Source organism: Aspergillus pseudodeflectus (genome assembly GCF_044049435.1).
Source record: "Aspergillus pseudodeflectus strain CBS 756.74 chromosome Unknown BJX68scaffold_24, whole genome shotgun sequence".
NCBI lineage: Eukaryota > Fungi > Ascomycota > Eurotiomycetes > Eurotiales > Aspergillaceae > Aspergillus > Aspergillus pseudodeflectus.
Genome location: NW_027263800.1, coordinates 326,296 through 351,833, shown reverse-complemented (window position 1 = coordinate 351,833; position 25,538 = coordinate 326,296). Strand labels below are relative to the sequence as shown.

Below are 25,538 nucleotides of genomic sequence, written 5' to 3'. Positions count from 1 at the left end.
GTGCAAAGTGCTTACTAATGACCGGACTTATCCAAGCTTTCGCAGGAGCTCCTCAATTGTATAGCATCAGCAACTAAACGTCAACAGCAACTGAAAACTACCAAGAAACACGATCTTTCAAAGTTGCTCCCCATACATCCATCAAAATGGTAATTGCCCTTTTTTTCCGTATCAGCACCCGCAACTAATCCATCACGCAGAGCAAAGACTCTTCCCCAACGCATATCCACATGCACCACCCGCGTCTTGCAGACTACTTCGAAGACTTTACACGCCCACACACAAGCCAGACCGCAACACTCACATCCTCTTCATCCTCCTCTCACATCTATCAGAACCACACAGTGACATACGGCTCGTCGTCACCCGCGCTCGTCCCCTCCTTCCTCCCTATCGAAGACATTTACGTGCCTCCGCAGTATCAGCCGCCGAACCCGGAGGACGAAGACGACGTTGTTCCGGACCAGCACGCGGCGTTTGGAATTACAAGGGCTATGGAAAGGAGGCGTGAGACTGTTTGGAGGGATCTGGGGCTTGAGGGGCTCGTTGCGTCAGGCGGTGCGAGTGGTGCCAAGGGGAAGGGTGGGAAGGTGAGGGTCAAGGACGCAGGGAGGTTGATGGGCGGGAAGAGAGTTGTTTGTTTGCGGTGATCCTCTTATATTTATCCATCGCAAATCGGCTTTGACGCGACTCTAGACAGCGATTACGGTAGCGTTTTGTACTCATTGATACCCGGTTCTCAAATGTCTATGCCTGAATTGCCAATGGTCATTATTATATCGTTAACACCTAAACGCCTCATGATACATTTCCCGAGCTGGCAGGACCTCTAGATCCGATTTATGTCCACCCGCGTCCGTTCGTATAGTTTGTGGCTTATGTGCTTCTGGTCTCGCTCATCGTCGGCAATTACACGCGGATGGATGGCTAGCTGTGCGTATGTTCCTGCTCCCCGTCGCTTGGAGATTGGGCCCGGGTTTATAACGACGATGCTGTCGACGACCTAGTTTTGGTTAGTACTATTCTTCATCGGCTATCGCAGAAAAATCCTTACCTTGACGAACGGCGGCAGAAGACTCGGCACGATCAAGATGTCCGGCCGCACATTCCACCATTCACCGAGCTTGAGGTATCCCACATCCAAAGCAGCTCCTGTCGCCAATCCATCCTCAGTCCCAGGCTTCGGCAGCGAACTCCGAGATGATGGTGGGAAGATGGGATTGAAATGCCGCTGTTCAATCAAATACTTCACCAGTCGAGGAAGCAGTCCGTCCTTGGGCGTTCCGAACCATGACTCTTCCTTACGCAGCTCCCATAGAACGTCATGAGAGCACATTCCAATGACCGTCTCGTTCATGGAAAACGTCACCGGGTTGGACACCATGCGGGCTTGCTTGGGCAGCCCGAGTTCCTTCTTGGGGAGCTGCTCTTGTGGCCATGAGACGTGTTTGCTAACGGCGTCTCGAACGGACGGGACGAGAACGATGTTGATGCTTGGGACTGCTGAGGCGAGTTTCTGGAGAGGTGCTGAGATGCAATGTCGGAAGACGGTTGTGAGCGTAGCTGTGTCCGGGTCGAAACCGTCGGTCTCGGGAAGATCGAAATCGCCTGATGCTATTAATGGGTGTTCGATATCGAGGAACGGGCCCAAGAGCACAACGGCGTCGGCGTAGCTTTCTGCTGCTTTTTGGCAGATTTCCCTCAATGGCTCAAAATCGAGATTGTCGTCTGCCGTGTACGGGCCAGATGCCACGATAACGTTCAGTGCTGAAACTCCTGATTCCTCTATGCGCTCGTTTATACTCTCAATGGTAGGAATGGAGGATACAGCAGGAGGCAGAAGCGGCGGCGGGAGAACTTCTTTAACTGAGAAATAGTTCCCTGAGGCGTTGATACCCAGTAGGGCAACAATCTGTCCAGGGAAAAAGTTCACCGTGGGGATCGAGTCCACATTTAGTGGCACCCTCCTACCCGCCCCAGTGCGCCTTGACGTCTCAAGCACGAGCGACGCCGGGTTGAGCTTCCCTTCCAAAGTGTCCGAGGCAATACGTCCAACAGCGATAATCTCACTAGTGCTCTGCGTGGCCGCGTTCCCGAACGTCACATCCTCCTTCTCGTACTTTTTCTCGAAAATAGCCGTAAACTCGTCAATCCGGTCATCCAGAATCTCGGACGCTTCTGACAATCGCATCGCCATGGGCTTGTATCCGAACTTCTTCAAGTCTGTATTTGCGGCTGGGCGTATCCTCGCCTCTGGGAAGGGCGCCATGGGAACTTCGGGCAGTGAGAGGTGCTCGTTGATCGTTTCGGTCGTCTGGCCGGGGTTCTGACGTTCTGAGAATGGGACGGACCTATACCGAGTTAGCACCGGCCCTATGGAGTCCAGCACATTCTGCAGGAAATATCCAAAAGCGAGACATACTGTAACCTCTCAACAACACCCGTCGAAACCTTCGTCGTCTTGACACCAATCGGCGAATCTCCATTGATCCCTCTACCGATCTTCCCACCCACCGGCGACGCAAACTCCGCCTTTCTCTTCGCTGAACCAGAAGCCCTCCCAGGCGTTAACCCATCGAGCCTATTGAGCGCGCACACATCAGCAACCGTACCGCAAAGGCACCCCTCCAGGAACCAAGCAGACCAAAACCTACATCCCAAAAACATCCCCCGCCCCAGCCCCAGCAGCAACATTCCTCGGCGTCCCCATTGCCCCCCTCCTATCCCCCCTCTCCCTGTCCCCACCCCGTCCCTGCCTCGCCTGCCGCTCCAGGTTCTCCTGCACATCGCGCTTGAACAGCCTCACAGTCTCGAGATCCAATTTCGTCTCCTCGGACCCCATCCGGAGACAATATGACTCCCATCGGTAGAAGAGTTCCTGCGCGGTAATACTGTGCACGCGCATTATTGATTGTAGCTCCGCGAGGATGTCTGCAGGGAGGCCATCGGGGGTGGAGGGGGCGAAGAGCTCGTTTAGGTCGCCCGGGGACTCGTCGTCGGGGATTGGGGAGCCTGTTGAGCCCATTTTTGCTGAAGCTGTGTTAAGTGGTGTATGTAGGTTGTGGCCGGAATTGTGGACTTGGTTCAATGGTCGAGATGGTTCGTATACGCCGCCTGGTTGTCGTGTGGGACTTCTTGGAAATCTTAATGGATGGGGGACGCGAGAGTCGCGTTGGCACGCGTTTTAGGTGGGCTACCGCTTGCTGGTTTTGAATAATTGAAATTGCACGTGATCGTGATGTAGAAGACAAAGATAAAGCCAACTTGAAGGTAGGCAGATTATCTCCAAGGTACTGGGTTAGAATTTAATATGACAAAGTCCTGTACGGAGGGTATCCAAGATCCATTTCAACTTTTATCTAATGTTCGCTACCCATACATAAAGCATAATCATAGTCAATATAACACGTTCCAGCAGAGCCCAAGAAATAGTGTAAACCCATTCCCACGACGAGAATAAGAAAGGCAGATGAGATAATCAAATAGCGCGTAGTCTAACTACAAGTTCGTGCTCATACGATGCACAATTGGGACTGCACTCGGCGGCAAACTGCCCATCTCAGTAACAACCATATCCACGTATTCCGCTGGCGTGACATCGTACATGATATTCAGCAACTGAAGATTGGGCGTGTCTCTCCAATCCGTAAGCGGGGATCCGTCCTTGTTCGACGCCGTGTTCGACTCGGTCGGGTTAGGGTTTGACGCAGCAGGTTTACCTCCCTTCTTCGGTTCGGGCTGGGCCGCAGCGGCAGGGTCTGGCAGGTCTGTGAGTTGGTGCGGGGGTTGGGTAACGACAAGTTCGTCGGCGTCGGCGATTTCGTTGACGACGATACTATCGAGCGCGACGCGATCGGTAAATTTCACGGTCTCGCAGCAGACGATGACCGGGATTTCAACGCCGCCGCGCTCCTTGGCTGACATGGCGACCAGCGCTGTGCCGACGCGGGAGTACAGGCGGCCGTTACTTGTCATGGCGTGGGCGCCGAGGAAGACTTTGGTAGCATCCTTGATGGCGTGGCTGACGCCGTTCATTAAAGAGTACTGGACCTCCAGGCCGGCGTTGGCTAATGTTCTTGCCAGGTTCTTGCCCTCGAAGAGCGGACGGGAGTCGATGATGGATACGCGAAATTTCTTGCCCTGCTTGAATGCGGTGAGGAGAGTCTGCTTGACGATCGAGCTGCCTGCGAATGTAACGACTACATCGCCGTCTTTGATCTTTTGTGCTGCGCTTCCGGCAATGACCTGGTCGGCCACGGTGATCTTCTCGCTGATGAAGGTGTCAATGAACTCGCACAGCGTTGTCTTGGCCTCCGACTCGGGGACTGAAGGGTCGATGGAAGAGATGGCCAGCTTGAGAGCTCGGATAGCATTCCCCTGGCTGATAGAGAGGGGTCGGCATGTAGACAGGTAGGTGATTTGGTGAGATAGATGTGTGGTCAAGTGGCGGGAAAGGGATGTGCCCATGGGTGTTGTATAAGCTTCAATCACCTATCCGGGGTCAGCAAGCGAGCCCTCAGCCATCACTCAGGCAAAAGAAGAGAAATAAACCAACCCTCTTGAACGCCAAAAGCGTCGCAACACATCTCGCACTACTTCCGCAGACAACATAATCCCTCATCTGCAACCCCAGCGCCAGCACGGCCGGATGAACCTCCTTCCCAGCACCCGCAACCGTAGTCCTGCGCTGCTGTCCGTAGAGATGCCCAAAGACAGCAACGTTCTTATCCTCCTGCTTCTTCTTCAGCTCAGCAGCTGCGCTTTGCGGCACGTTCTGCGCAGAGCCTCTCCGCGGAAGCCCCTTCTGCCCCTTAGCAGAGGCAGCAGCCGCAGCTCCAGCATCCGGACCTTTCTTCCCAGCCGGTGTACCAGGGCCCTGTCCGCCTGCCGCACCACCAGCACCTCCTCCGGGTTGCTCGCGCTCAGCGCGTTCACGGGCTCGGCGGGCGGCCTTCTCGGCTTTGGCCTTTTTCTTCAGCTCGGCGGGGGATAGCTTGTCGCTTCCTGCTGCATCGGCGGGCGCGGCGGCGGTATTCTTGTCTTTGGGGGTTTGCTGTTGCTTGGCGGGTTTTGCGGGCTTCGGCGGCTTTTGGCCTTGAGGTTGAGGTTGGGACTGGGATTGTGATTGATCCATCTTTGTGTTGGATTGCTTTGAGGCGGGCTCTGGGGCGGCAGGGGGTGAGGATACAGGGTTCAGCGCAGGGTCAGCAGTGTTTGCCATTTTGAAGGGACAGAGTCGAATGCGATGGCGGCAATCAGGAGGGGCATTGGAGACTTTTTTCGGGTGGGTTGTGGGGATGGCAGAGCGCGATGGGCGGACGCCGGACTGACTCACGCGGCGGAAAAAGGGCGATCGCCGATGATGCCATAAGCGGTTAACTAACGCAGGAGCAGCCCTAGCGCAGCAAGTATACTTTAGAGATTCGAGACATGAAGAAGATGGTCCAGGAAACCACGATAATACAAGAAGTGATTCATTAATCCAACCGATCATGTCTCGTTCCGACATTCCATCGTCTCGTCATGCAAAGCTCTCAAAAGAATAAATCAAAGCTTCAAAATACCACCCAGAAACGCCTGCCAGGATATCATCGCTAATCTACGTGTATTTAATTCCCCATGATATCTCCAAGTGCTCGCCGTCGTTTGCGGCCCTCGCGCTGCCGACTGTTTTTGAAGCGCTCATGGTCGGTAGCCAGCTTGCGCTTGAACACATCGAGATCGACCAGGAGATCCTCCATGTTGGCCTGCATCTCCTGGGCTTCGAGCTGGCTCGCGTCGATCGATACGCCGTCGTCTTCCCAGATTGACTCGGGCTCAGACTCTACATCCATAGTGGGTGAGCCAGGGCGGTTTTCTTTGTCCTCCATCAGCAGGTCGTCATCCGGTTCATTCAAAGAAGCGACGTCGCTATGGCGTTTCTCAATCGTGACTGCCGGGATGGGGTTCTTCAAACTATCCAACGCCAGCTTCAAATGATTACGGAGGGCTTCGTTCTCCGTCTGCAGTTGTCTGATCTTGCATTCGCTGACCATCTTTGTCTCCTCCATTAACCGTTGGAGTTTCTCAACCTTTTGCTGGTACTCCTCCAGCCGTTCGTTCTGAATTTCGCTCTCCCTGCGATTCTGTGCCGCTTGACTGACACTGAGTTGTAGTGTGCGGATGGTCTCTGCCATTTCTTCAATTTGTCGGTCACGCTCAGCGGCAGACAGGTGATCTTGGTTGACTCTCGCACGTGTGCGAATGTGTTTCGCTTGGTCCGCGTAGCGCAGAGTAGATAGCGTCTCTTCATAATCGGTTGGCGAGATGCAGGCAATCATGGCTGTCTTCGAGTTTCCTCCGAGGCTGTCTTTCAGCAGCCAGGTGAGAATCGAGTCGCGGTAGGGCACAACTTCCTTTCCCTTTCGTTTGCCGGGACGTCCTGCCTTCGGATCGGCCAATGCTGCAATAACTCGGCCAAGAGTCGTGAGAGACTTGTTAATGTTGGATCCTTCGCGCAGTCGCTGGCCGGTGGCTTCGGTGGACTTGGCTCGTTCAGATCCAGCAAGGTCGACTAGGCGAATGCGGGCTGTGCGCTCTGTTGTCTCGTCTGTGGATAGATCATGATGTATCTGTTTCAACGTAATCGTAAAGACAGCGTGCGACCGTGACGAGGTGTCGTTCATCTTGGTACTCGCAACCGTCCGAGACACATCTCCTTTACGCATGAATTTCATGATCTCGGCGTAGTTTCGTACCGTAACCTCAGTCAAGTCTTTCACGTACGGTCCCTCGGAAGGAGACTCTCGAATGCGCAGGTAATGGGGTGGCTCGGTCCGTGGCACCAGCAAATCGCGTACATGCTCGTTGTAGACTTCAAAATAGGAGACGCGAACGTTGAAGCTGACATCCGGTGACTGGGCGCTCTCTATACGCTGGAAAAGATCCTCGCACGTCCGCGGAATCAAACCTGGTTGCTCAGTCGTACCCATCATTGTATAACTCTTGCCAGAGCCAGTCTGACCGTATGCGAAAATGCATGTATGATACCCCTCAAAGTTGTGATCGAGAAAATCCTCGCCGAGAGCATTATAGATATCCTCCTGGTGGGCGTAGTGGTCGTCCTCCTCGTCGTGCGACCAGAATGAATTGTCGAAGATGAAGGCTTTATCCTCCAATACCTTTCCGCGGGCCTGCGACTTGGGTCTATTTTCGTCAAACGAGTGGGCTTGCGGGGCTCGTAGCTTGGTCATCTGAGTTTCGGGATTCATCGTAATCAGACATTGCGCCTTTCGCTCGATCTCTGAGTAGACATCTCTGTTAGCCGTCCATTCAGTCACTCCGCAAGTCTCACGGATGTAGTACCTCTAGGAAGGAACTTTCGCACTCGCACCACGACTCGGACATTACCCCCCGGAGAAGGACTAGCAATGCCATCTGCGCGACTAGCAGACACTGGCACGCCTTCTCTAGCTCGTAGCGACGGACTCGAAGCGGTTGAGCGCAACGTAGCGGAGGAAGCTGTAAGTGAACCTATAGACGGGGTTGTGATGCCTGTGACCGACGATGCTCCGGACAAGGAAGCAGAGGACTGCGAACCAGACCCGACGCCATGGCCGATATGGTGGTAGAAGCGCGGATCGAGGGCCATCTCTTCACTATGATCCAACAAGAACTGCTCAAGCTCAGCGACGATTACACGTTGTCGGCGGACGAGGTAGTGGTACATACAGGCTCGGTGTACCAGCGAGATGGGGAGCAACGTTCGATAGCAGGTGCGATGGACGTAGGTGCCGGCTCGTGTCTGGGACGGGGCAGCTCAGTAGAAGCGCAATTCAGCTTCGGTCATCAATCAAGAACTCAAAAGCAGGCAAAGCGAAAACAGCTTATTATCAATTGAGAACAGGTCTGCGTATGAAGTAAAAGAGCGAAACATGCAGCAGCGAAGTAAGGAAGTGGAAAGAGAAGACAGCCAGTCCTGCAGTGTTGACGTGCGAATCAGTCAATCGTCTTCGGTCACAGCATCGCAATGCCTTCACCTTCGCCTCTTTCTTTCGAAGCTCTATCAAAGTAACAGTCAAGAAGGAGACGACAACAACACCGACTGGAAGCTCACAGCTGGTTCGTTTTGGTTTTCCCAGATCGAGGATGGCGTGGCGCCTGAGGCCGGTTCAGGCCGATTTACGCCTATCGCGGCGCAGCTGGTTGCCATGGCAATCACCCCGGACCATGAGATGCTTCCACTGCAGCGAACACAAGATCAATGTGTTATTGACTTATCATTCAATGATATTTACTTGGATTGTGATGTTTTACATATATTTACACGCCAGAATGAGTGCACTGGCATGCAAGTAGGCCCGTCGCCTTGAACTCGATGAAGCCCAAACGACCGAAACACACAGCTACATCCTGAGGTTCTCAGTCTAGTACCGCATGCCGTTGATGGGTGGTTTAATCGAAGTCGTCCAGGGCGGCGGAAACCTCATCGGCCTCGTCGAACCCATGTTCGCCTTTGCTCATTCGAGCTCCGTCGATATACGAGATGGGATCAGGGACCGGATTGCCGTTCTCGTCCATGCCGGTTTCGAGCATCTCCTCGATGGTCCAGCCGGCGGTCGGATCTTTTTGAGACTTGCTTGCGCCCTTTGCGCTAGAAGCAGCCTTCTGGGGTTGGCTTCCGGAAGCAGGCTTGTTTTGTGAGGACTGCATGGTTGACTGCCACAAGTATCTTAGCTTCTGCAGACCAGTTTCTGCACCCACGACAGATACAACATACCTTGTCAAGTGTGTTTCAAGTTTGATTCGATGATACTGTTGCATTCGATTGATCTGGAATACTCAATTGTCTGAGAGGCATCTTCCGGGTGATATATGAAGCTGGGGTGGCGTCAATGATGAGGTGATGACGCGGAGACTCACCACGGTCGCCGGCATTCTCCATATGGGGAGTCAGCTGCCATCTGATGCTTGCCCGAGTTCAGAAAGGACACGATTGATCGATGGGTGTGATGAGATCATCATAAGGTTGGTCTGGCTCTCGCCGTGGGCTTTGATGATATCGTCAATTCGCGGCCGCATACCTGATTCAGAAGCATTAAGGTTCACTAATTGCGGGGTACAAACAGACTCTGGATAACTTCACGACGATCCATGCTTTTCCGGAGCGTGGCCATGGACAAAAGTGTGGTTGCGCAGCGTTGAATGGCTTCATTGTCTGAATTGCCACCTGTTGTTAGTCACGCCCTGCCTTTCCTTAACTGGAAATTGGCTCGAAAACGATGTACAAAGAGCAGTTTTACGTCAATACCTGACGAGATGGAGTCTTGCATGGTTCTAATGCCATAATATACTCAGCGTCAAGTTGAATTTGAGCGAGATAGATATAAGGGCGTTCTGGTTATATACAAAACCCGCGAACCTGCCAACGCCGGGATGTGCCGTAAAATTCGCCAGTCCCTCTCCACATTTTTGCAGACTGACACAAATTAAAATGCTTAACTGATCTCAAATCCAGGCTCGACGGAGAAGTTGAACAACATGACAGTTGCTTACAAGGCCGCAATGAGTAAATTGATAAAATCGCAACATTCCACAATCTTCCAAATTCCAGCCATCTCTCTCAGCCTTACGAAAACCACGCCGAAATGGCGCAATCGCAAACAACCCACTTAATCTCCCTCCAGTGGCCGTCACGCGTCAGCTAAATCGCCCTTTTCCCAGACTATCGCCAGGCACCTACATTTCCAGGCCGAGCTTTCAGCCCTACGGGGACCAAATCGCGAGTCCCAGGACGGAGTCGCCCGAGTGCGAGCGACGATCTCGCCAAATCGGAGACCATCCGAGCCACTGCAAAATTTCTGCATCGTCCGGCGAACTTAAACCTCGGAGGGGGATAAATACCCGTCGAGCCCGCATATTCGTGTTCTTCACCGACGAATTTGGGACGTTTCTCGCTCCGCATTTCCCTCGATAGACCATTGATAGAGCAGGACAGGGAAGGGAAAATGGTTCCGACGTCGGCGACTGATATCGAAGCCAACCCTGGCACGACTTCGCATGTCAATGCGGGTGCGAATGCGGATGCGCCCTTGACAACAAATGGGACTGGCGAGAAGGAGAAGGAAATTGCGACAATGCTCCCTGAGTCAGAGAAGAAACCGTCTCCAGCACGACGCAGCATCTCCTCGCGCTGGTCGGAGTCTGTCTCCCCAAAGCACGCCGACCTGATCTGTCTCGTGCTCTGCTTCATCACCGGCCTATGCGACAGCGCTGCCTACAATGCCTGGTCTTGCTTTTTGGCGATGCAAACTGGTATCTCCCCTCCTTACCTTCTACTCCACCTCAAAAGGAACGGATTTCTAACGCACGAGAAAGGAAACACAATCTTCCTCGGCCTCGGCGCCTCCTCGCAACCCTCCGGGAAACCCTGGGGCTGGCTGAAATCCCTCCTCAGCATAACCTCCTTCTTTATCGGCTCCCTCCTCTTCTCCCTCTACGGCCGACACGTCGGCCCCCGCCGACGCAGCACCCTCTTCACCTCCTTCCTCTTCCAAGCGGCCCTGATTATTATCGCCGTCGCACTCATCGAAGCCGACCTAATTCCACACACAGAGGCCGAATCTCGCACCCTGACAGGCGGTCGCCTCTTCCTTGAACTGATTCCCATCGCACTACTCGCGTTCCAGTCTGCGGGGAGCATCACGAGCGCGCGCGCGCTGGGGTATAATGAGATTCCGACGGTGGTCCTGACGAGTGTGTACTTTGACGTTGCGAGTGATCCGAAGCTGGTGCAAGATGTTAGTGGGAATGTTAAGCGGAATCGGCGTGTGGGTGGAGTTGTGATGTTGCTTTTGGGGGCGATTGTTGGTGGGTGGTTGAGTAAGAGCTCGGGAGGGATGGAGAGCGCGCTTTGGCTTAGTGCTGGGTTGAAGGGGGTTATTGGTATTGGATGGCTGGGGTGGGTTGCTGAGGTGAAATAAAAACCCTATATAGATCGATTGGCGATGATCTTGGAGTTGAGGCTGAGTGGTTAATAATAGATACGATAGACACAGTGAGTTAGACATAGTGGGTGGTAGAGAGAGATAGACACATAGACAGTCACTAATAAGTACAAGTACACATACAATTTAATACAAGGTACATCCTCTCTACAAGTCCCTCCCCTTGACCCAAGTACCCAAGTACCAACCACTCAGCTACAGCATCTAGCCGTAACCCTCCAAACCCATAAATACCATACATTTCACAACAGCCTCAAACCCGCAGCGCAAACCCCAAAGGATGCGGATCCCACCCCTCCCTCAAACTCCGACAGGCCCGACGCACACCCTTCCACATTCCACCCTCCACCAGGCCACAGTGTCGTAGCGTCATCGGAGAATTATCCCACGCCCAGCTCCAGTCCCTCGAAGCTCTGGAACCAATAACCCCGCGCCCTCTGGCGCCGCCGCGCCGCGAGCGGCGAGAACACGACCCCACCCACACCACACGCCTGGGCATTGGTGGCACACAGACACTATTGTTGCACGTGGACAGGGTAATCATTGCGCTTGCGCTCACGCTCGCATCATCACATCTGCTTTTGCTTTTGCTTTTCTAATCTTACCCTCCAACAGCCGGAGAGCGTGCGAGGGCACTGCAGGAGGCAGATGCAAGAACCAGATGCAGGATGTGCATGGCGTGGCATGGCAAGCAAGCTTACTCCGGGATTCCGGAGACTGGATGGCTTGCTTATTTGGCTCCCTGTGGATGATATGAAATGGGATGGGATTGGAGTAATCCTACCCACCCAAGTTGGAGCCTGAGCAAGGACAACAGCCTGGCTTCCCTGCCGACATACATGTAAGAACGACAGAGCAGAGCAGACAGCAAGCAAGCAAGCAAGCCAGTGCCCAGCGCCCACTCACGTCAGCGCCTGTCAGACTCCGGCATGGAGCAGGTCAGCACTGCCAATTTGGATACCACGGATAGCGCAGGCTAGCCGCTAGCAGGACGCGAAGAATGTTCGTCGACGTTGCTCTTACTCATTACACGACTCGTCTAGGGTGTGTGATAGGTAGAATAAGCAGGGTAGTTTGAAAGGGCCGGAGTTGGAATGATTGGGTCGGTCGTTCATTGTTGCAGATTACCTACATTACAGATTACAGATTACACCAAGGTGGGGTCGCTATGGGATTCCATACAAGGACAGTTAGAGAGGGTAGAGAGGGCAGGGAAGGCATGAAAGGGTAATAGCCCTGAGAGAGGGGCTAGAGGCCACCAAAGCATGCCCATCGCGTCCGCGGCTATGCTGAGCGGACATCGACATCCATGACCCCAGGCTATCATCAGGATGATGCAACCTCAATAGCGATCAGTAATCGAAACCTAACAAACGAACTCAAACTAATCCAGAATACTATTACGGCCCGTTGTCCGTCTTCCGCGAGGGGCCCAGGACTAGTAATATGAATTGAAATCAAAGACGAAGCAGAAGCGCTGGCAGATGAGGGGTAATAACGTTGCATGCAGTAGAGCGGAGATGTGATTCGCTGGCGGATGTGATGGGCAGCGAGCGGGCTTGGAGTCGTCACGGCCGGGGCTTTTCACCTGCGCTGGGGGCAGCATGGTGCCCGGGCGGGGCGAATGTCCGTTACCTGCGCTTTGCGCTTTGCGCTTTGGGGTTGAATTGCAAGGCTCTACGTTCTACGTCAAGGGAAGGATGACTGAAAGTCAGTGGCTGGGAAGACTAGGGAGGCATATTGATCGGGATTCAGGAATGGGATGGGGATGGAATGAGAATCTACGGAGTATGGATGGACAGAGTGGGTTAGATCAATTCATTAGATTTCAAGATGATGTCAGTCTTTGGAGATAATTACGAGCAGTGTGATACTAGCTAGTGGCCGGTGTGTACAAGGTATTACAGATACGAAAAGACAGTCAAGATAATTTAATAGATTGATAATCGGTAAAACGCAGTCTATCAGAGGCAGTGGGTGTGAAAAGAACGAATCAGCCAGCCGAGACCAAGATGGGATCGCAGAATGGTATCATAAAAAGCAGAGATGCAAATGACTCCCACGAGCATGCACTCCCAAACGAAGCAAAAGAGCAAAATCCCGTCCCAATGCAAGAGACGGAGAAGAAAACTTGAGAAGAAGAAAAAGTTGATCTGCAACAAAGGAAATAACAAAGGAAAGGCTTTCGGTAAATAGACACCGATGATGGAATAATAACTCAAGCAGATAAACTGTCAAATATCGCTTGCAAGATGAACTTGAAGATCAATCAGAACGCAACGAGCCAAAGCAATCCAGTCAGTGTAACCAGGCCAAACGCGCTCAAATGCAATCCGAGGACATTGAATAAACACTATTCAATCGAGTGTGCTGTAGTGGTTCTTGAACCCGAGTGCAGATAAATAGGAGCACTCTTCTGTGGGCTCTTCGTTCTTCGTTTCTTTCGAAGTCGGTAGTTTCGTAGTAGTGGTTTTGTATGTGGTACCGCGCTCAGCCTAGGCAGTGCGCTTTCGCAAGATTTCGTCGCAGTTGGCGTCGAATCGCATGTTCCACACACGGATGCTGTTCATCAGCTTCTCCGTGTTCTCCAATTCGCGGTCGCGACCAAAGATCGACTCAACGAATTCACAGCCCGCGTTGCGGCCCATCGACACCGAGCCGCGTCCCTCGCGCTTAGCAGCCTTCCACATGAACTGCTCGCATGTCTTGAGCAGCTTGGCGAACCGCCTCCAGAGGCGCCGCCCGCTCTCCAAAAAGTCCTCGACGGTTTCCTGAGACTCACGATCCTTGATCCGGTCTACACAGTCGTCCGCCCGCTTCACCTTACCAGCAAGTTTGATCAGCAACAGCCAGAGTTCGCCCGCGACATCGGCCATTGGGGTTGAGGCGCCGTGGTGGAATATCGTCCAGTCGTAGATCCACTTGCCGAGAGAGTTGGCATCAAACACACTTCCGAGCAGGATGATTGGCGCCTCCGTTGGGTCCCAGTTCTTGATCGAATAGCCTGGCGGGATTCCTGCGGCGGCGGCGTCCTCTTCGGTGGCCTTCGGTGGCGGCTTGGAGGCAGTGGCTGGCTTGGGTTTGGCGGGGTTCCGGGTGGATGTGGATTGACGGCGGGCGCGCGACCGTTTGGCAGCATCAGCGTCGTCATAGGCAGGGACCTGGGTAGAGGAAAAGAAAGGATCAGTGGCTGGCTTTGGCTTCCGGTGCGACGCCGACGGGCGTCGCCGGGATTTGTTCGGTTCCTCGCGCGAGGCGTATCGAGGCATATCATCGTATCCATCATCGACCACATCCACAAAGATAGATCGTTTCCGGGATGACTGCTGCGGTCGAGGACCAGCAGCACCATAGTCATAGATGCCGGTGTGAGCAGCTGCAGCAGCACCGGACATGGTTTTGCGACGCCGATAGGCTGACGGAATGCCATTGAAAAAGGCACTTACATTTTCGGGCTTTGACGGGGTGCCAAAATCGGGCATTGCGCCGTAGAAACCATGGCTGTATCCGGAGTGCCACGCTCCTGCATCTTTGCTGGGGGGAGCAGCGTAGCTGGCCTTGCGGGCGTGTCGCTTGGGGGTGCCTTGCGGGGTGCCGAAGGGGTTGGTGAACTGCGATGCGTAGTAGGCGTAGTGAGGCGAGGTAGGAGGCGAGTTCATGTAGTCGAAGGAGGACCACCCGGGAGGTGGACTAGAGTAGTGGTGATACATTATCGCGAGTCGAGCATGTGAGACGAGTCGTATGCAATATCAAATAAAACTGCGGAGAGAGAATCGACAACTTTTGAGAGCTCCAAAATTACCGATCAAGAAAAGATAACAGACAAAACAAAACAGCAAACGAGAAATCGCAACCCAGTATATTGTACAGGATATCGTCCAGAAAAACCCAGATCGAGACGCCGATCAAAAGGACAACGAAATCGAGATATCAACGACGAGGACCGTCACCGTGGCACGGCTTCTAGGGGAGAGGAGGGTTGAAATGCTGTGATGTGCGAAGCGTGCATTTGAACGACGTCGGAGATCCGAACGTTGGGTTAGTCGTCTGGTGAAGCTGGAGCGACTCTGGATCTCTGCTGTTGTCTAGCAGAGAGAACCTGGGCGAATGGTCGAGGATCTTCTCTCTGGAAGATCTGAAACTGACAAATCCTGGGGTGCTAAAATGGAACCCAGGAGAAGACGCGAGGCGTGGCGAGGAAGCAGTGTTTGTATCGAGTTGTTTTGACCCAGGAAGGGCGATGTCGTGTGTGTGCAGTTGACGAAGGGGGAAGCGAGAGCGCAGGAATAGTGGATTTCGACTGGTTTTGTAAGTCGTGAAGCGCTGAGCCTGTGGGCGCGAGGAGTGGACCCCAGGGTAAGCGGACGACGGGCGGGTGGGGCCAACCTGGATTTATTGAAAGCCGTAAATTTCACCAGCTCGCGTTTGGGCCTCGTTCAGCTGGGGGATTTACCGTACGGTATGTTTCAGCCCGACTGGCAGCGTCTGCGCTGGATGAAGTCAGGCTGCAGAAGCTTGGTACAGTTGATGGAGCGACTCCATGTCCACAAGGGGCTCGCTACTTGTTATATACTCCTACGGCTTCAACTGCGACTGAGTCGTCTGAGTCACTCTTGGGCAGCGCTTTATCTGCCTTTTACTTCACAGCCAACGAGACTCCTTGCAAAGAGGCGAAAGTGTGCAAGATATAAGCCCTTCGCCCTCCCTCGAGCCGTTTCTTCAACCTTCTATCCCTGAGTTATACGACTCACTCTGCGTCATTGGTGCTATCGCCCTCCAGTGAAGCTCAACCTTCAGGCGGAGGAAGCGCCGTTCTCTGCCCGCGCGACCTGGTTGGTGTCCCTGGGAGCCGGTTTCGACTCATCAGCTGGACCACGCGGACATCCCGGCAATATGGGAGCCTACCAGAGAGAAATACGGCGTATAAGATGTTGAACAGTGACTCATACCTTTTCTCATCGCCCCAGATGATGGCTGAGCAGTGAGCCGTGCAGGGGATATAAATAAAGACTTCTGTGAGACAAGGTTCTTTGTGGTGCAGAAAAATCGGTTGATCTGCCGTCATCTGTGGCTGCCTATTCGCAGTCTGCAGTGGCGATGTGGCGGAAGAATACACTCGGGGAAACCCTCATCTGCTGAAAATCAGCGCTGCAAGTTCGGCTATTGGTGCTCGGCTGGCGAATGCTAGAGACAGAAGAGAAATCGCAGGGATAAGCCACACATCTGCGCTGCATGTGCATCAGGTACCTCCAGATTGTGAGGTCATGTCCCGACAATACAGGCCCTGGCCTGTCCCATGGAAGAGTCGCGGGTGCATCCGCTGCATTCCGTGGATTAGAGCAGCTCCATCTTGGAACCAAACAAAATAAGCTCGGGAATCTCTCGTTTTTCCAAACCGTAAAAAAAATATGGCATGCTGGATGCATGCTTCGCTTCGTAGACTCCAACTCCTGTTGGGCAAACATCTGCAGAAATGGGCTTTACCGCTGGTACTTGCTGGGCAGCCACCACACCATCACGACGAGGGCAGCGGGACACTGGGCCTTTGTTGGACAGACCGCAAGTTCAAAGAGCAATAATTATAAATCAGAGCGGCCGGCAGAGGGCGACAAGAAATTGGACCGAGTGCCCTCTCGATAGATCGCTCTGTCATCTCAGAATCTGTCCCAGGTGACACCGACTCGACCATTGGGCTGTTGCCTGCTCAGCGACAGGCCAGTCAGATAAAGTCTGGGATGAGGATTAATGCGAGTGGGAGAGCGCACAAGCAAAAGAAAAGTTGGCGCTCGTCTCACCAAGGAGGCGGGTTTTCCTCGGTGTAAAACTCGAAGCAATAATGGCCCCAAGTCGTGTAACCCCTGGCATTCCACATCGCACAGATAAGCAACAGTGCTTTTTCAGAGCCTTTTTGGAGGTGGAAAAGCGAAGGGCGCACATGGCGTTCTGGATGTGAGCCAATAGTGCGGAGGATTTTGATGGAAAAAAATAGAGTCCAGCTAGAAGTCTCGGATCGCAGGGTTATGGGGCCTCGTCTCCAGCGCGCCGGGAGGATGCTCGAATAAGCCGAGCCAGAGTCTGGATGCCAACGGTTCATCTGCATTCTGACCACCATCAGACGGCTTCGTTTTATTGTTTCTTTCAAGCATGTCGTTTAGATTCAGTGCCCATGCCGCGATGGTTGCGCAAATGCCAGACAATAATAATAGCAGTCTTGCAAGTGCCCGGCCAGTCGGTCTTGACTCTTTGATGTTTTGTTGTTGCGAAGTGAAAGAAACTAGTTGCTCCGCGGCCCACCAGCAGAGTTTTCACCCACCCCTTGCTCTGGATCTCTTTCATTTCTGCTTATTTTCCAACGCAATCAATGGGCTTGGATTTAATCTCGGTTTGATATTTATATTCCGCCCCATTTTACCTCCTTTTCCTGTACCGTACTGTACGTACCGAATTACATGTACCAGCAACCTAATCAGAACTTCTCACATACTCCATCCCCCATATGGCATCCAATCTTGAATCCAGCCTTTGTCGACCAAGGCATGGCGAGCTAAATTCCCATGCCTTTTCGCGTCTGGTCGTGTGATTCGCTGACATTCCCTTGTTTTGTCTTGCTCTGGTCCTCTGGATTCCCACCACCCCCTTTTCCATACCCTCCTCGCCATTTCTCAGAGTCAGCATGTCTAGGAATAATTTGCGCGCCTCCCGTCTTTTGGAAGGATTTTTCCTTCTCGACGCCGATCACGCGGCAGGAGGAAATGAGCGCGAATAAAAAAAAAAAAGTAAGGAAAATTGCCAGGTTTCAACTTTGCACCCTTGCACCAGCCTGCAGGATTTGTGCGCATCAGCCTTCAGAGCCCTTGCCCTGAGCCCTACCTGCAGCTTTCAAAGGATCTTAGTCGGGTTGTCATGCTGCAGGGGACTTTTGTCCTGCACGTTTGAGACGACTCAGACAAGCGTCGCGCGCTGTGGAGGATTCGGTGGGCGGTTCGTCCGTTTGCTTGATCTGGCGCTGCACACTGCGCACTGCGAGTATTGGAGTCCCGACGACCAAGTTTTCAACGACGAACGATGAGCTTCCGCATGAACATGTTCTTACTTTGACTTTGGTCTCATGAAGCAGGCTGTTGCCAGGCTCTGGTAGACTTGAACATGAGCATGCAAGTCTACGCTGAGCTGTCAATGTCACGAGATCTTACCATCAGCCTTACATCCCCCTCCACCACAAGAATCCATAGTCATTCAAAAACGGAAAACCTGACTTCAAAGACCAGAAGTACAGAATCAATCCCACAAGCCAAGCCACCGCGACTCGCCAACTCACACATCACCCCAGAACCCTGGGAACCGCCCATGCTCCAAATGGGCCAGCGAGTCAAGACACACCACTAACCATCTACCGACAGAAACCATCGCATCCTTCTGCACGCTGCATCATCACACTGCTGCAAGGCTGACCCCTCCCCTCCCACTAGACCGGCGCATCTGCAGTGGAAATACCTAAATTGCTGTCCAACGCAGTGGAGTCGGCTCTCCGCCGGGAAAATCCCCGCAAATGAGATCTTGACACGCTCCAACGGTTTGCGACGGTGGGCACTGCGTTGACATGATGTCGATGTCGATAAACGAGAAGAGTGGGTTTTTCTTTCGGGGATTTTTTTTTCTGTGGGTTCTTTTCAAGCCTGATGAAACTGGTCGTGTGTCGAGATCTTGAAGACTACCTGCGTTGCCTGGACGATGCAAAGTGTGGAGGATCCATCTCCCTCCAAGAAGCGCCTACTCTGTCATGGATACTCGCTACGATGGAGCTCGGCAGACATACGTATCTACCTAACCAAACCTACGTAATATGCCCCTCGCCCTCTCAGCCCAACCCATCAAGGCTGTGCTGTGCTGTGCTCGAGACCATGAAAGATTTCTTTTCAATCCAGAGCGAGGCGCGCAGACATGGTGGGGTGACCCCTCCTCGAAGGAGGGACAAAACTGATGCGTTGTCAACCCTCACCCCTCCTTCTGTTCAAACGATAAAGTACGAGCAAATGCAAGATCAGAAACAGGGCTTAACCGCCGAAGCAAGCTCGTGAAGCGAAGCGAGGACTAGCCTGGCTCTGGCCTCTTGCAGACCGCATTTCGATCGCATCGCATAACCCACAACAGAGCATAACATAAGCCACATGAAGGCCTAGCTAGCTAATGGCTACTGGAGCGAGCGAGCCCTAGGCTGATGCATATATCTTCAGGGATTGACTTCGCATTCACGCAATAGATATGTACGAGATATGTACGATGTAAGGTCTCTCGATTCGCAGTACATACGTGCATAAATATCCTCGCGATCTCAACTCGCCTGCCTGCGCCTACCGACCTACCTACCTACCTCCTATGAATCTAGCGCCATGCGCCGCAGATCGCAATTGAGATCGAGATTCATTTCATCTCCGGGGTAAGGGCTTACTTACCGCTTCGCTTCGTGCTGCTGCTGCTGCAGCCTATACTTGCATATATATGCACATCCAAAGACCAAGTTATACTTACTTGGCAGAGCAACTCACTCAAGCCTAGAGAATATGTATGGCTATGCTATCCCTAGCGTATAAAACATTGTTAATGTTCGCAAGGTGCGCGAAGCGTACGGTGAGCGTAGAGCTTACCGCTTCATCAAATCTTCCCCACCAGAGTTGCGTCTTGACACCGCTATTCCTACACCGAAGCCGGATTAGACATTGTTTGCGAAAGCCTGGTTGGTTTACCGGTACGGCTAATGGTAGTCGGTTGATCGGTTGAAGCTTAGCTAGCTATCTGCTCAACACTTGGAAGTCTTGGGTAGTAGTCATTGTGGGCCCAAGGCCTTGCTTTGTCTCGGATGGACTGACCGGTTGTAGATCCCGGGGGTTAGGTCTAGACATACTAGGGTAGATCTAGGTCTAGAACTACGTGTAGCGTACGGTTGGCTCTGGAAGTATGTAAAGGTTCAAGTATTTATACTATGTACCGCGCTGTGTACAAGATTTATTTCGGTGACTTTGTGGCAATCTTCGTTGCTGTGTTTTATCTGTCATACAACCATATACTCTCCCTCTGCTCGCTTCGCCTGCATGACCTGGTGCCAGCGGAAGCCCTGGCTTTTCGAGATAGTAGTCGGAATCATTGACATGGCCTCATCGAGCGCGGACCAAGCGTGCGGATATACAACAACGTGGCCACCGTCGTGCACTGGCGGATCGATCGGCGGATTCTCTTCCCAGATATGCTGGAGAAGCTCAAGGCAGGACAGGTTATTGCAGAACCCAGAGTCCTTCGAGATATCTTTGCAGCGCTCTTCAATGGCGACGCGTTGCTCGTGAAGCACGCATTCGGAGCCAGTAACGAAGAGCGGCCAAAGTAGGTAGACGTCGGATTTGACGGATAATATATGCACCATTGACCGCTGCACGATCTGTTGGATACGAGGGTGCGAGGACGGTAGGTCCGGATATGCGAGGCGTTCGCTATAGAGGAGAGCCGAGTGGCGGAAGGACTCGGAGATGTGATAGACGTCTTCGACATTCTGAGGGGCTACGCCGCACTGATATAGCGGCGATGAGGGTGGTGAGATGTACGCGTGTGCTGTCGAAGGATCTTGGCCAATGTCATAGCCAGACACAATGGGAAGACCGTGGCTAGGACGCTCTTCCGGGAAGCGCCAGGCTTCAAGCTGCTGTCGAATGGAGTACCATTCGGCCCAGAATGTGGGAGACGACGGTTGCTTGATCCGATCACTAGACCGGGGTGGTGTGGGCAATGGGAATAGGTAAGGGTCGGCATGAGCTGGGGATTTTGAGAAAGTCGAATTTGCATAGTAAGACATGGAAGGCGGAGGTGTTGTGGTGGGAATGAAGATGTGTGGTGAGGTTTCTGTCGTTTCTTGGTTCTGACTGAGAATGTTCAGCCGACCGAGGTGTGAGATGACCTTGAAAAGACGGGCGTCACATCCCGCCAGATTTTCCAAACCCCATTCATCGCCAGAAGCTGTAGTCAAGTCGATGTATCTACTATGTAGCTCAGTTTCGCGATCATTGGTGGTCGCAGTCATCGTGTCATACCACGTAAACATGCGGATGAACCATCTCAACTCGTCGGACAGATACGGCATTGTACGCATCCGAATCGCTAGCAACTTGGTCACGCCAGCGAATTGGGTCTTGAACTGCGCAACCCCCGTGTCACAGACGTGAAATAGACACAGTATCAACAAAGTGGCAAGGACCGAGTCCGAGAGTCTCCTTTGCGGATCTGCCAATTCTTTGTTCAATTCCTGAACCGCCATGCGGCGGTGATACTGTTCTTCGAGTGGGTATCCTTCCGGAATAAACGGATCAGCGCACTCGTGCAGAGAATGGTCTGTTAAGGCCCTGTGGGCCAGGGAGGACATGCGGGAAGGCTCCGTGCGCCCTGTTGAGACAATTCCTCGCTCTCGCCTTTGCCGCAAATTGCTGGTGGACAATGTTGCAATAGCCTCTTGAAGTGACGTGCTATCCTGTGCCATTCGCACGATGGAGGTGCGAAAGGGGTTTGTCGGGCTGTCAAAAGCCACAATTACAGGGGCAATGACTTCAGCATAATAGCTGATTAGGTACCGCAGTCGCGGGGTTCGTCCAACGGAACGTGCTAGCAGCAGCTGGGAAAGTGATGGCGAGTGGCTACCCAAAAATGGATAAGCATGAGAGCTACGCCGCCTCTCGAGCTCGGAAACTGCTTCATCGGATTCGATGTCTTGAGAAGGGTATGGCCATGCCGTTGGCGATGACTGGAATGACGGAGACAAGGATCCCGTCCAGCTTCCAGGAGCCGACCCGGATTCAAAATCCGTTGCCAAATCTGTCAAGGGATTCGATGCCCCTGGAGCGTGCGGTGACGGGACATCCACCGGCGAGGCCCGCTCTCCCAGTGTATCTGAGGCCGGAGATGGCTGACCATGGGGTAATTGCGACTGCAAATGGTCTGATGGAGGAGTTGACCTCGGCTTCGCAGCGGCCGGTTGTGAGCCGCTCACTGGCAGAGACAGCCCACGAAACTTGCCTCGACTCGCAACGCCGACACCCCACGTTAACGTTGTCTTGTAACCCGGGCAATCGAGCCCCTGATCCAGGCATTGTGAACAGTACGGGCGACGTCTATCGCACGAGGAGCCGCTCTTGGCGCAGGTGAAGCAATCGTGGGCGGCACCAGTCACGACAGTCCGCTTTCTCCTTTTTCGAGGAGCAACGGCTGCAGATGAAGACTTGCGTGTTTTGGCTGGGGTATCCTGCGACATCCTTGACCGACAGTTGGGAACTCGGAACGGCGAGCAATTGCCGAGCGTTATACCGAATATTATCGGGGGTAGGAGACAATGCGGAGGCGATCCGCGCTGTGGGGTTCCATCGGTTGAGATTCTGCTGAGAGGACAGGGGAAGAAGAAGTGAGAAAAGAGGTGAAGAAGTAAAAGAGAGAGGAGGAAGAAGAGGGGAAGGAATTCGAAGGAATGGCGCCGTCGCCCGAGTCCATAATAAGGTTCATAATTCTCCGGGGCGTGAGGGGAGCCATTTGTTCAGCGCATCCAGAAAACCTCCCCTTTGGCTGGGAAGATGGCGATAAGGAACGGTTTGTCGGTTGCTTCCGCCACTCCGTTCAACCAGGCTGGTTAGTAGCCTCAGTATGGCTGGGTCCCCGAGGTATACCGAGTAGATATTCGGTATTCGGAGAATTTTGCAAGATCAGCATTTTGCAGATCCCAATGTTTGAAAAAATCACTCCTCCCAACTCTTGCTATCTTCAGAGCGCTGTGGCGTGTGTCTCAACTATTGAACGGCAATGTGGATGCCAAGCTCTACCGACGCCCCAGCCGATGCATCGAAGAGTGGGTGACTAATCCAGTTGATCTGCGCTAGGCCTGCCGCTCTAGGCGTTGGTCCGGAATCTCAGGGGCTAAGTTCTGCCACCGCCTTCCCAATAAGCTCTTTCGGTCCAAAGCGTTCTGGAAAAGAATGCCCGTCCACTTCATAAACTCGTGGTTTTTGATAGAGATTTTCTGATTCCCAAAAGTGGTTTACGCTTATCGATTACGTTGCTGTGTGCCGCCGGATCAAGGTGCGCGACCGGAACCTTGCTGGGACGAAACCCCGCTTCAGCGACCGAGTAACATGCAGGTTATGCAACGCATTCCAGCGCAAACACCATAGTCAATCGACGCAATGCCCGTCATTCGCCGTAGCCGGCTGAGGACGGTCCTCTCCACCGTCGCCGCGATCTTCCTGATCGTTGCAGTCTTCAAAATCAATTGGGCCCCGACATCTGCCAATGTGGTTCCGCTCACAGCCTTCGAAGTCCCGCTTGTCGAACGCCAAAAAGACTTTTGGAAAGCATTCAAACCGATTCTCGAATCCCACAGTCCCAATTGTCCCTCGCCTACGCACGATGAAGATGCGGGTGCTATCCATTTCAACGCTACCACCACCGAGATGCGGCCGGATATGACTTTCATGGATGAGGCCAGTGTGCAACGGATGCAGGATGCGCATGCGCGCTTCGTGCAGGCTACGGTTGACACAAAACCCCTCCATCCGGTTCACGCTGTCGGTACTCGTGGCATAGTTTCGACCGCGGGAGGCCAGTACTTTCCTGTGTTTGTTGCGACTTTGCGGATGCTGCGGCGCACCGGATCGACGCTCCCGGTTGAGGTATATATGAAAGATGCTACCGAGTACGAGAAGAACATCTGCGAGGGCGTACTCCCAAAGTTGAATGCACGGTGCCTGATCCTTTCCGATGTCATGGGCAAAGAGTTCATAGAGCATTTTCAACTCAAGGTTTTCGCCGTGCTCCTGTCGTCCTTTGAGGAACTTATCTGGATGGATGCCGACTGCTTCCCTTTGCACGAACCCGAGCTATTGCTAGATTCCGAGATATTCAAATCAGCGGGCATGATCACTTGGCCCGATTTTTGGCAGTCATCAGCATCACCGCTGTACTTTAAGATATCCGGGCAACCAGAAGCCCCTATGAACGGGCGGCAGACGACAGAGGCCGGCGTTTTCCTCATCAACAAGAAGACTCATCTACGAACACTCCTACTCGCCGCCTATTACAACTATTACGGCCCTTCGCATTACTTCCGGCTGCTCTCTCAAGGCGGGCCAGGCGAAGGCGACAAGGAAACCTTCCTTCAAGCAGCATACGCGGTCAATGAACCATTCTACGCCGTGAGCGAGAGGGTACAAGCCATTGGTCATCCGGCACCAGACGGGATGTCTGGGTCCGCTATGGTTCAGTCGGATCCAATTGAAGACCACGCTTTAACTAGTCAAGGGTTATTACGAGTGCTTGACCCCAGTGTGGCCAAAGCGCCACAGACCTTCTTTATCCACGCCAACTACCCCAAGTTTAACCCCGGAGGCAATTTCTGGGGAGGGGATTTCGAAACCGCTCCTACCATTCGCCCTGATGGTTCAGACGGACGAGCATGGATTGTCCCTGAAGACGTGATCCGACGCTTCGGCTATGATGCCGAGAAAGTCTATTGGGAGGAGCTCAAATTTATAAGCTGCAACCAGGACATCAAGTTTCAGACATGGAGGTCCCCGGCAGAAATCTGCCAAAGGGTTGAGCAATATTGGGCGAATGTCTTTGCTGAACCGCACGAAGATGATCCCAAATTCTCTGACTGATACCAGAGCCCTTTGCAGACTTTACGATTCATGAAACTTTTACGAGCGACGACCGCTTACATCCATGCAGCTGTACAATATTCGCATAATTCTTTTCAGCTTGTACAGTATACTACAACTTAGAGCATAATAAATAGAACATATCATGCAATTCTCATTCTCATCATATCGTACAGTTCAAAAAAGATGTCGAACTATTTCTTGATTCCCTTCTCCCGTAGTCTCCGCTCGTCGTCCTCTTGAAGCTCCTTGTCGATCTTGGCCCCCTTTGATGGCTTGTTTCCGTGAAGCAGAGCCTGTACTCATTAGCATTCCATCGCACCGAGACCGCAATATCCAAGAGGGATGTAAGGAGGTATGGTACATACAGGCTTCAACGGATCCTGCTTGCTGAGCTCAGCCTCGAACTGGTTATCGGGGTGAAGGTGGTGGTGGTGCGATGAGCTACCGTGCTCCTGGGCAGCGAGTTTGTTTGCAATGGAGCGCTGGTCCTCTGCAGTGGGAACACATGTTAGCAAATCTTAATCTCACACCTTTGATGTGCCCTGCTCGACACAGGTAGGCATGCAGGTGAGGGCAAGGGAAGGAGACATACTGGAATCAATGTTCTTGTGGCTACCTTTTTCACCCTGCTCATATCTCTCACGCTCCTTGATGACAGACCTGGGCTCATGGCGCTGGTCGCCGTCCTCGTAGATGCTACGGTTTCCGACTTTGGATTGGAAGGAGCCGTGGGGGTTGGGGTGAGGCATTTTGGTGTGATGTGTGATGTGTTGTGTGTTGAGGAAACGGTTCGAAAGGAGAAACCCCCGTTTATCTGGTTTAATTGTTGTAGAGTAGTTGAGTGAATTGAGAAGACACAGTACGCTTCGCC

At 52.9% G+C, this 25,538-nt stretch overlaps 10 protein-coding genes across 10 annotated transcripts; 4 read left to right on the top strand and 6 right to left on the bottom strand.

Annotated features, from left to right (window-relative positions):
• Positions 1–50: 50 nt before the first annotated feature.
• On the top strand, positions 51–765 carry BJX68DRAFT_238172 (Apc13 domain protein). Its single transcript, XM_071040304.1, has 2 exons — positions 51–149; positions 201–765. Exons 1-2 carry the CDS (start codon positions 147–149, stop codon positions 648–650), a joined length of 453 nt encoding a protein of 150 aa, XP_070898593.1. The 5' UTR covers positions 51–146; the 3' UTR covers positions 651–765.
• BJX68DRAFT_238168 (DNA-directed DNA polymerase alpha subunit POL12) lies at positions 748–2,680 on the bottom strand. The gene is made up of 4 exons (XM_071040303.1): positions 2,655–2,680; positions 2,423–2,581; positions 1,055–2,351; positions 748–1,003 (listed from the first exon to the last, which is right to left on the bottom strand). Coding segments are annotated over exons 1-4 (1,632 nt in total). The 5' UTR covers positions 2,657–2,680; the 3' UTR covers positions 748–829.
• A 641-nt stretch (positions 2,681–3,321) lies between these two features.
• Positions 3,322–5,314, bottom strand: BJX68DRAFT_238166 (translation initiation factor eIF2B subunit delta). The gene is made up of 2 exons (XM_071040302.1): positions 4,556–5,314; positions 3,322–4,491 (listed from the first exon to the last, which is right to left on the bottom strand). Exons 1-2 carry the CDS (start codon positions 5,219–5,221, stop codon positions 3,499–3,501), a joined length of 1,659 nt encoding a protein of 552 aa, XP_070898591.1. The 5' UTR covers positions 5,222–5,314; the 3' UTR covers positions 3,322–3,498.
• A 263-nt stretch (positions 5,315–5,577) lies between these two features.
• Positions 5,578–7,799, bottom strand: BJX68DRAFT_98599 (kinesin-3 family protein uncB). Its single transcript, XM_071050136.1, has 3 exons — positions 7,711–7,799; positions 7,345–7,654; positions 5,578–7,282 (listed from the first exon to the last, which is right to left on the bottom strand). Exons 2-3 carry the CDS (start codon positions 7,628–7,630, stop codon positions 5,610–5,612), a joined length of 1,959 nt encoding a protein of 652 aa, XP_070898590.1. The 5' UTR covers positions 7,631–7,654; positions 7,711–7,799; the 3' UTR covers positions 5,578–5,609.
• Positions 7,800–9,986: 2,187 nt separating this feature from the next.
• BJX68DRAFT_255648 (YoaK family protein) lies at positions 9,987–10,961 on the top strand (the record flags this gene model as incomplete). Its single annotated transcript, XM_071043081.1, has 2 exons — positions 9,987–10,293; positions 10,357–10,961. The coding sequence occupies 2 exons, from the start codon at positions 9,987–9,989 to the stop codon at positions 10,959–10,961; spliced, it is 912 nt and encodes a 303-aa protein (XP_070898589.1).
• A 2,199-nt stretch (positions 10,962–13,160) lies between these two features.
• On the bottom strand, positions 13,161–15,070 carry BJX68DRAFT_98520 (uncharacterized protein). The gene is made up of 2 exons (XM_071050133.1): positions 14,432–15,070; positions 13,161–14,146 (listed from the first exon to the last, which is right to left on the bottom strand). Exons 1-2 carry the CDS (start codon positions 14,693–14,695, stop codon positions 13,481–13,483), a joined length of 930 nt encoding a protein of 309 aa, XP_070898588.1. The 5' UTR covers positions 14,696–15,070; the 3' UTR covers positions 13,161–13,480.
• Positions 15,071–17,318: 2,248 nt separating this feature from the next.
• On the top strand, positions 17,319–18,550 carry BJX68DRAFT_98528 (uncharacterized protein). Its single transcript, XM_071050134.1, has 2 exons — positions 17,319–17,761; positions 18,254–18,550. The coding sequence occupies exons 1-2, from the start codon at positions 17,540–17,542 to the stop codon at positions 18,434–18,436; spliced, it is 405 nt and encodes a 134-aa protein (XP_070898587.1). The 5' UTR covers positions 17,319–17,539; the 3' UTR covers positions 18,437–18,550.
• Positions 18,551–19,594: 1,044 nt separating this feature from the next.
• On the bottom strand, positions 19,595–22,377 carry BJX68DRAFT_98476 (Zn(II)2Cys6 transcription factor). The gene has a single exon (XM_071050131.1). It carries the CDS (start codon positions 22,270–22,272, stop codon positions 20,035–20,037), a length of 2,238 nt encoding a protein of 745 aa, XP_070898586.1. The 5' UTR covers positions 22,273–22,377; the 3' UTR covers positions 19,595–20,034.
• A 594-nt stretch (positions 22,378–22,971) lies between these two features.
• Positions 22,972–24,975, top strand: BJX68DRAFT_98473 (alpha-mannosyltransferase). The gene has a single exon (XM_071050130.1). It carries the CDS (start codon positions 23,192–23,194, stop codon positions 24,662–24,664), a length of 1,473 nt encoding a protein of 490 aa, XP_070898585.1. The 5' UTR covers positions 22,972–23,191; the 3' UTR covers positions 24,665–24,975.
• On the bottom strand, positions 24,859–25,416 carry BJX68DRAFT_267390 (uncharacterized protein; the record flags this gene model as incomplete). The annotated part of the gene is made up of 3 exons (XM_071045814.1): positions 24,859–24,960; positions 25,033–25,157; positions 25,260–25,416. 3 exons carry the CDS (start codon positions 25,414–25,416, stop codon positions 24,859–24,861), a joined length of 384 nt encoding a protein of 127 aa, XP_070898584.1.
• Positions 25,417–25,538: the final 122 nt, after the last annotated feature.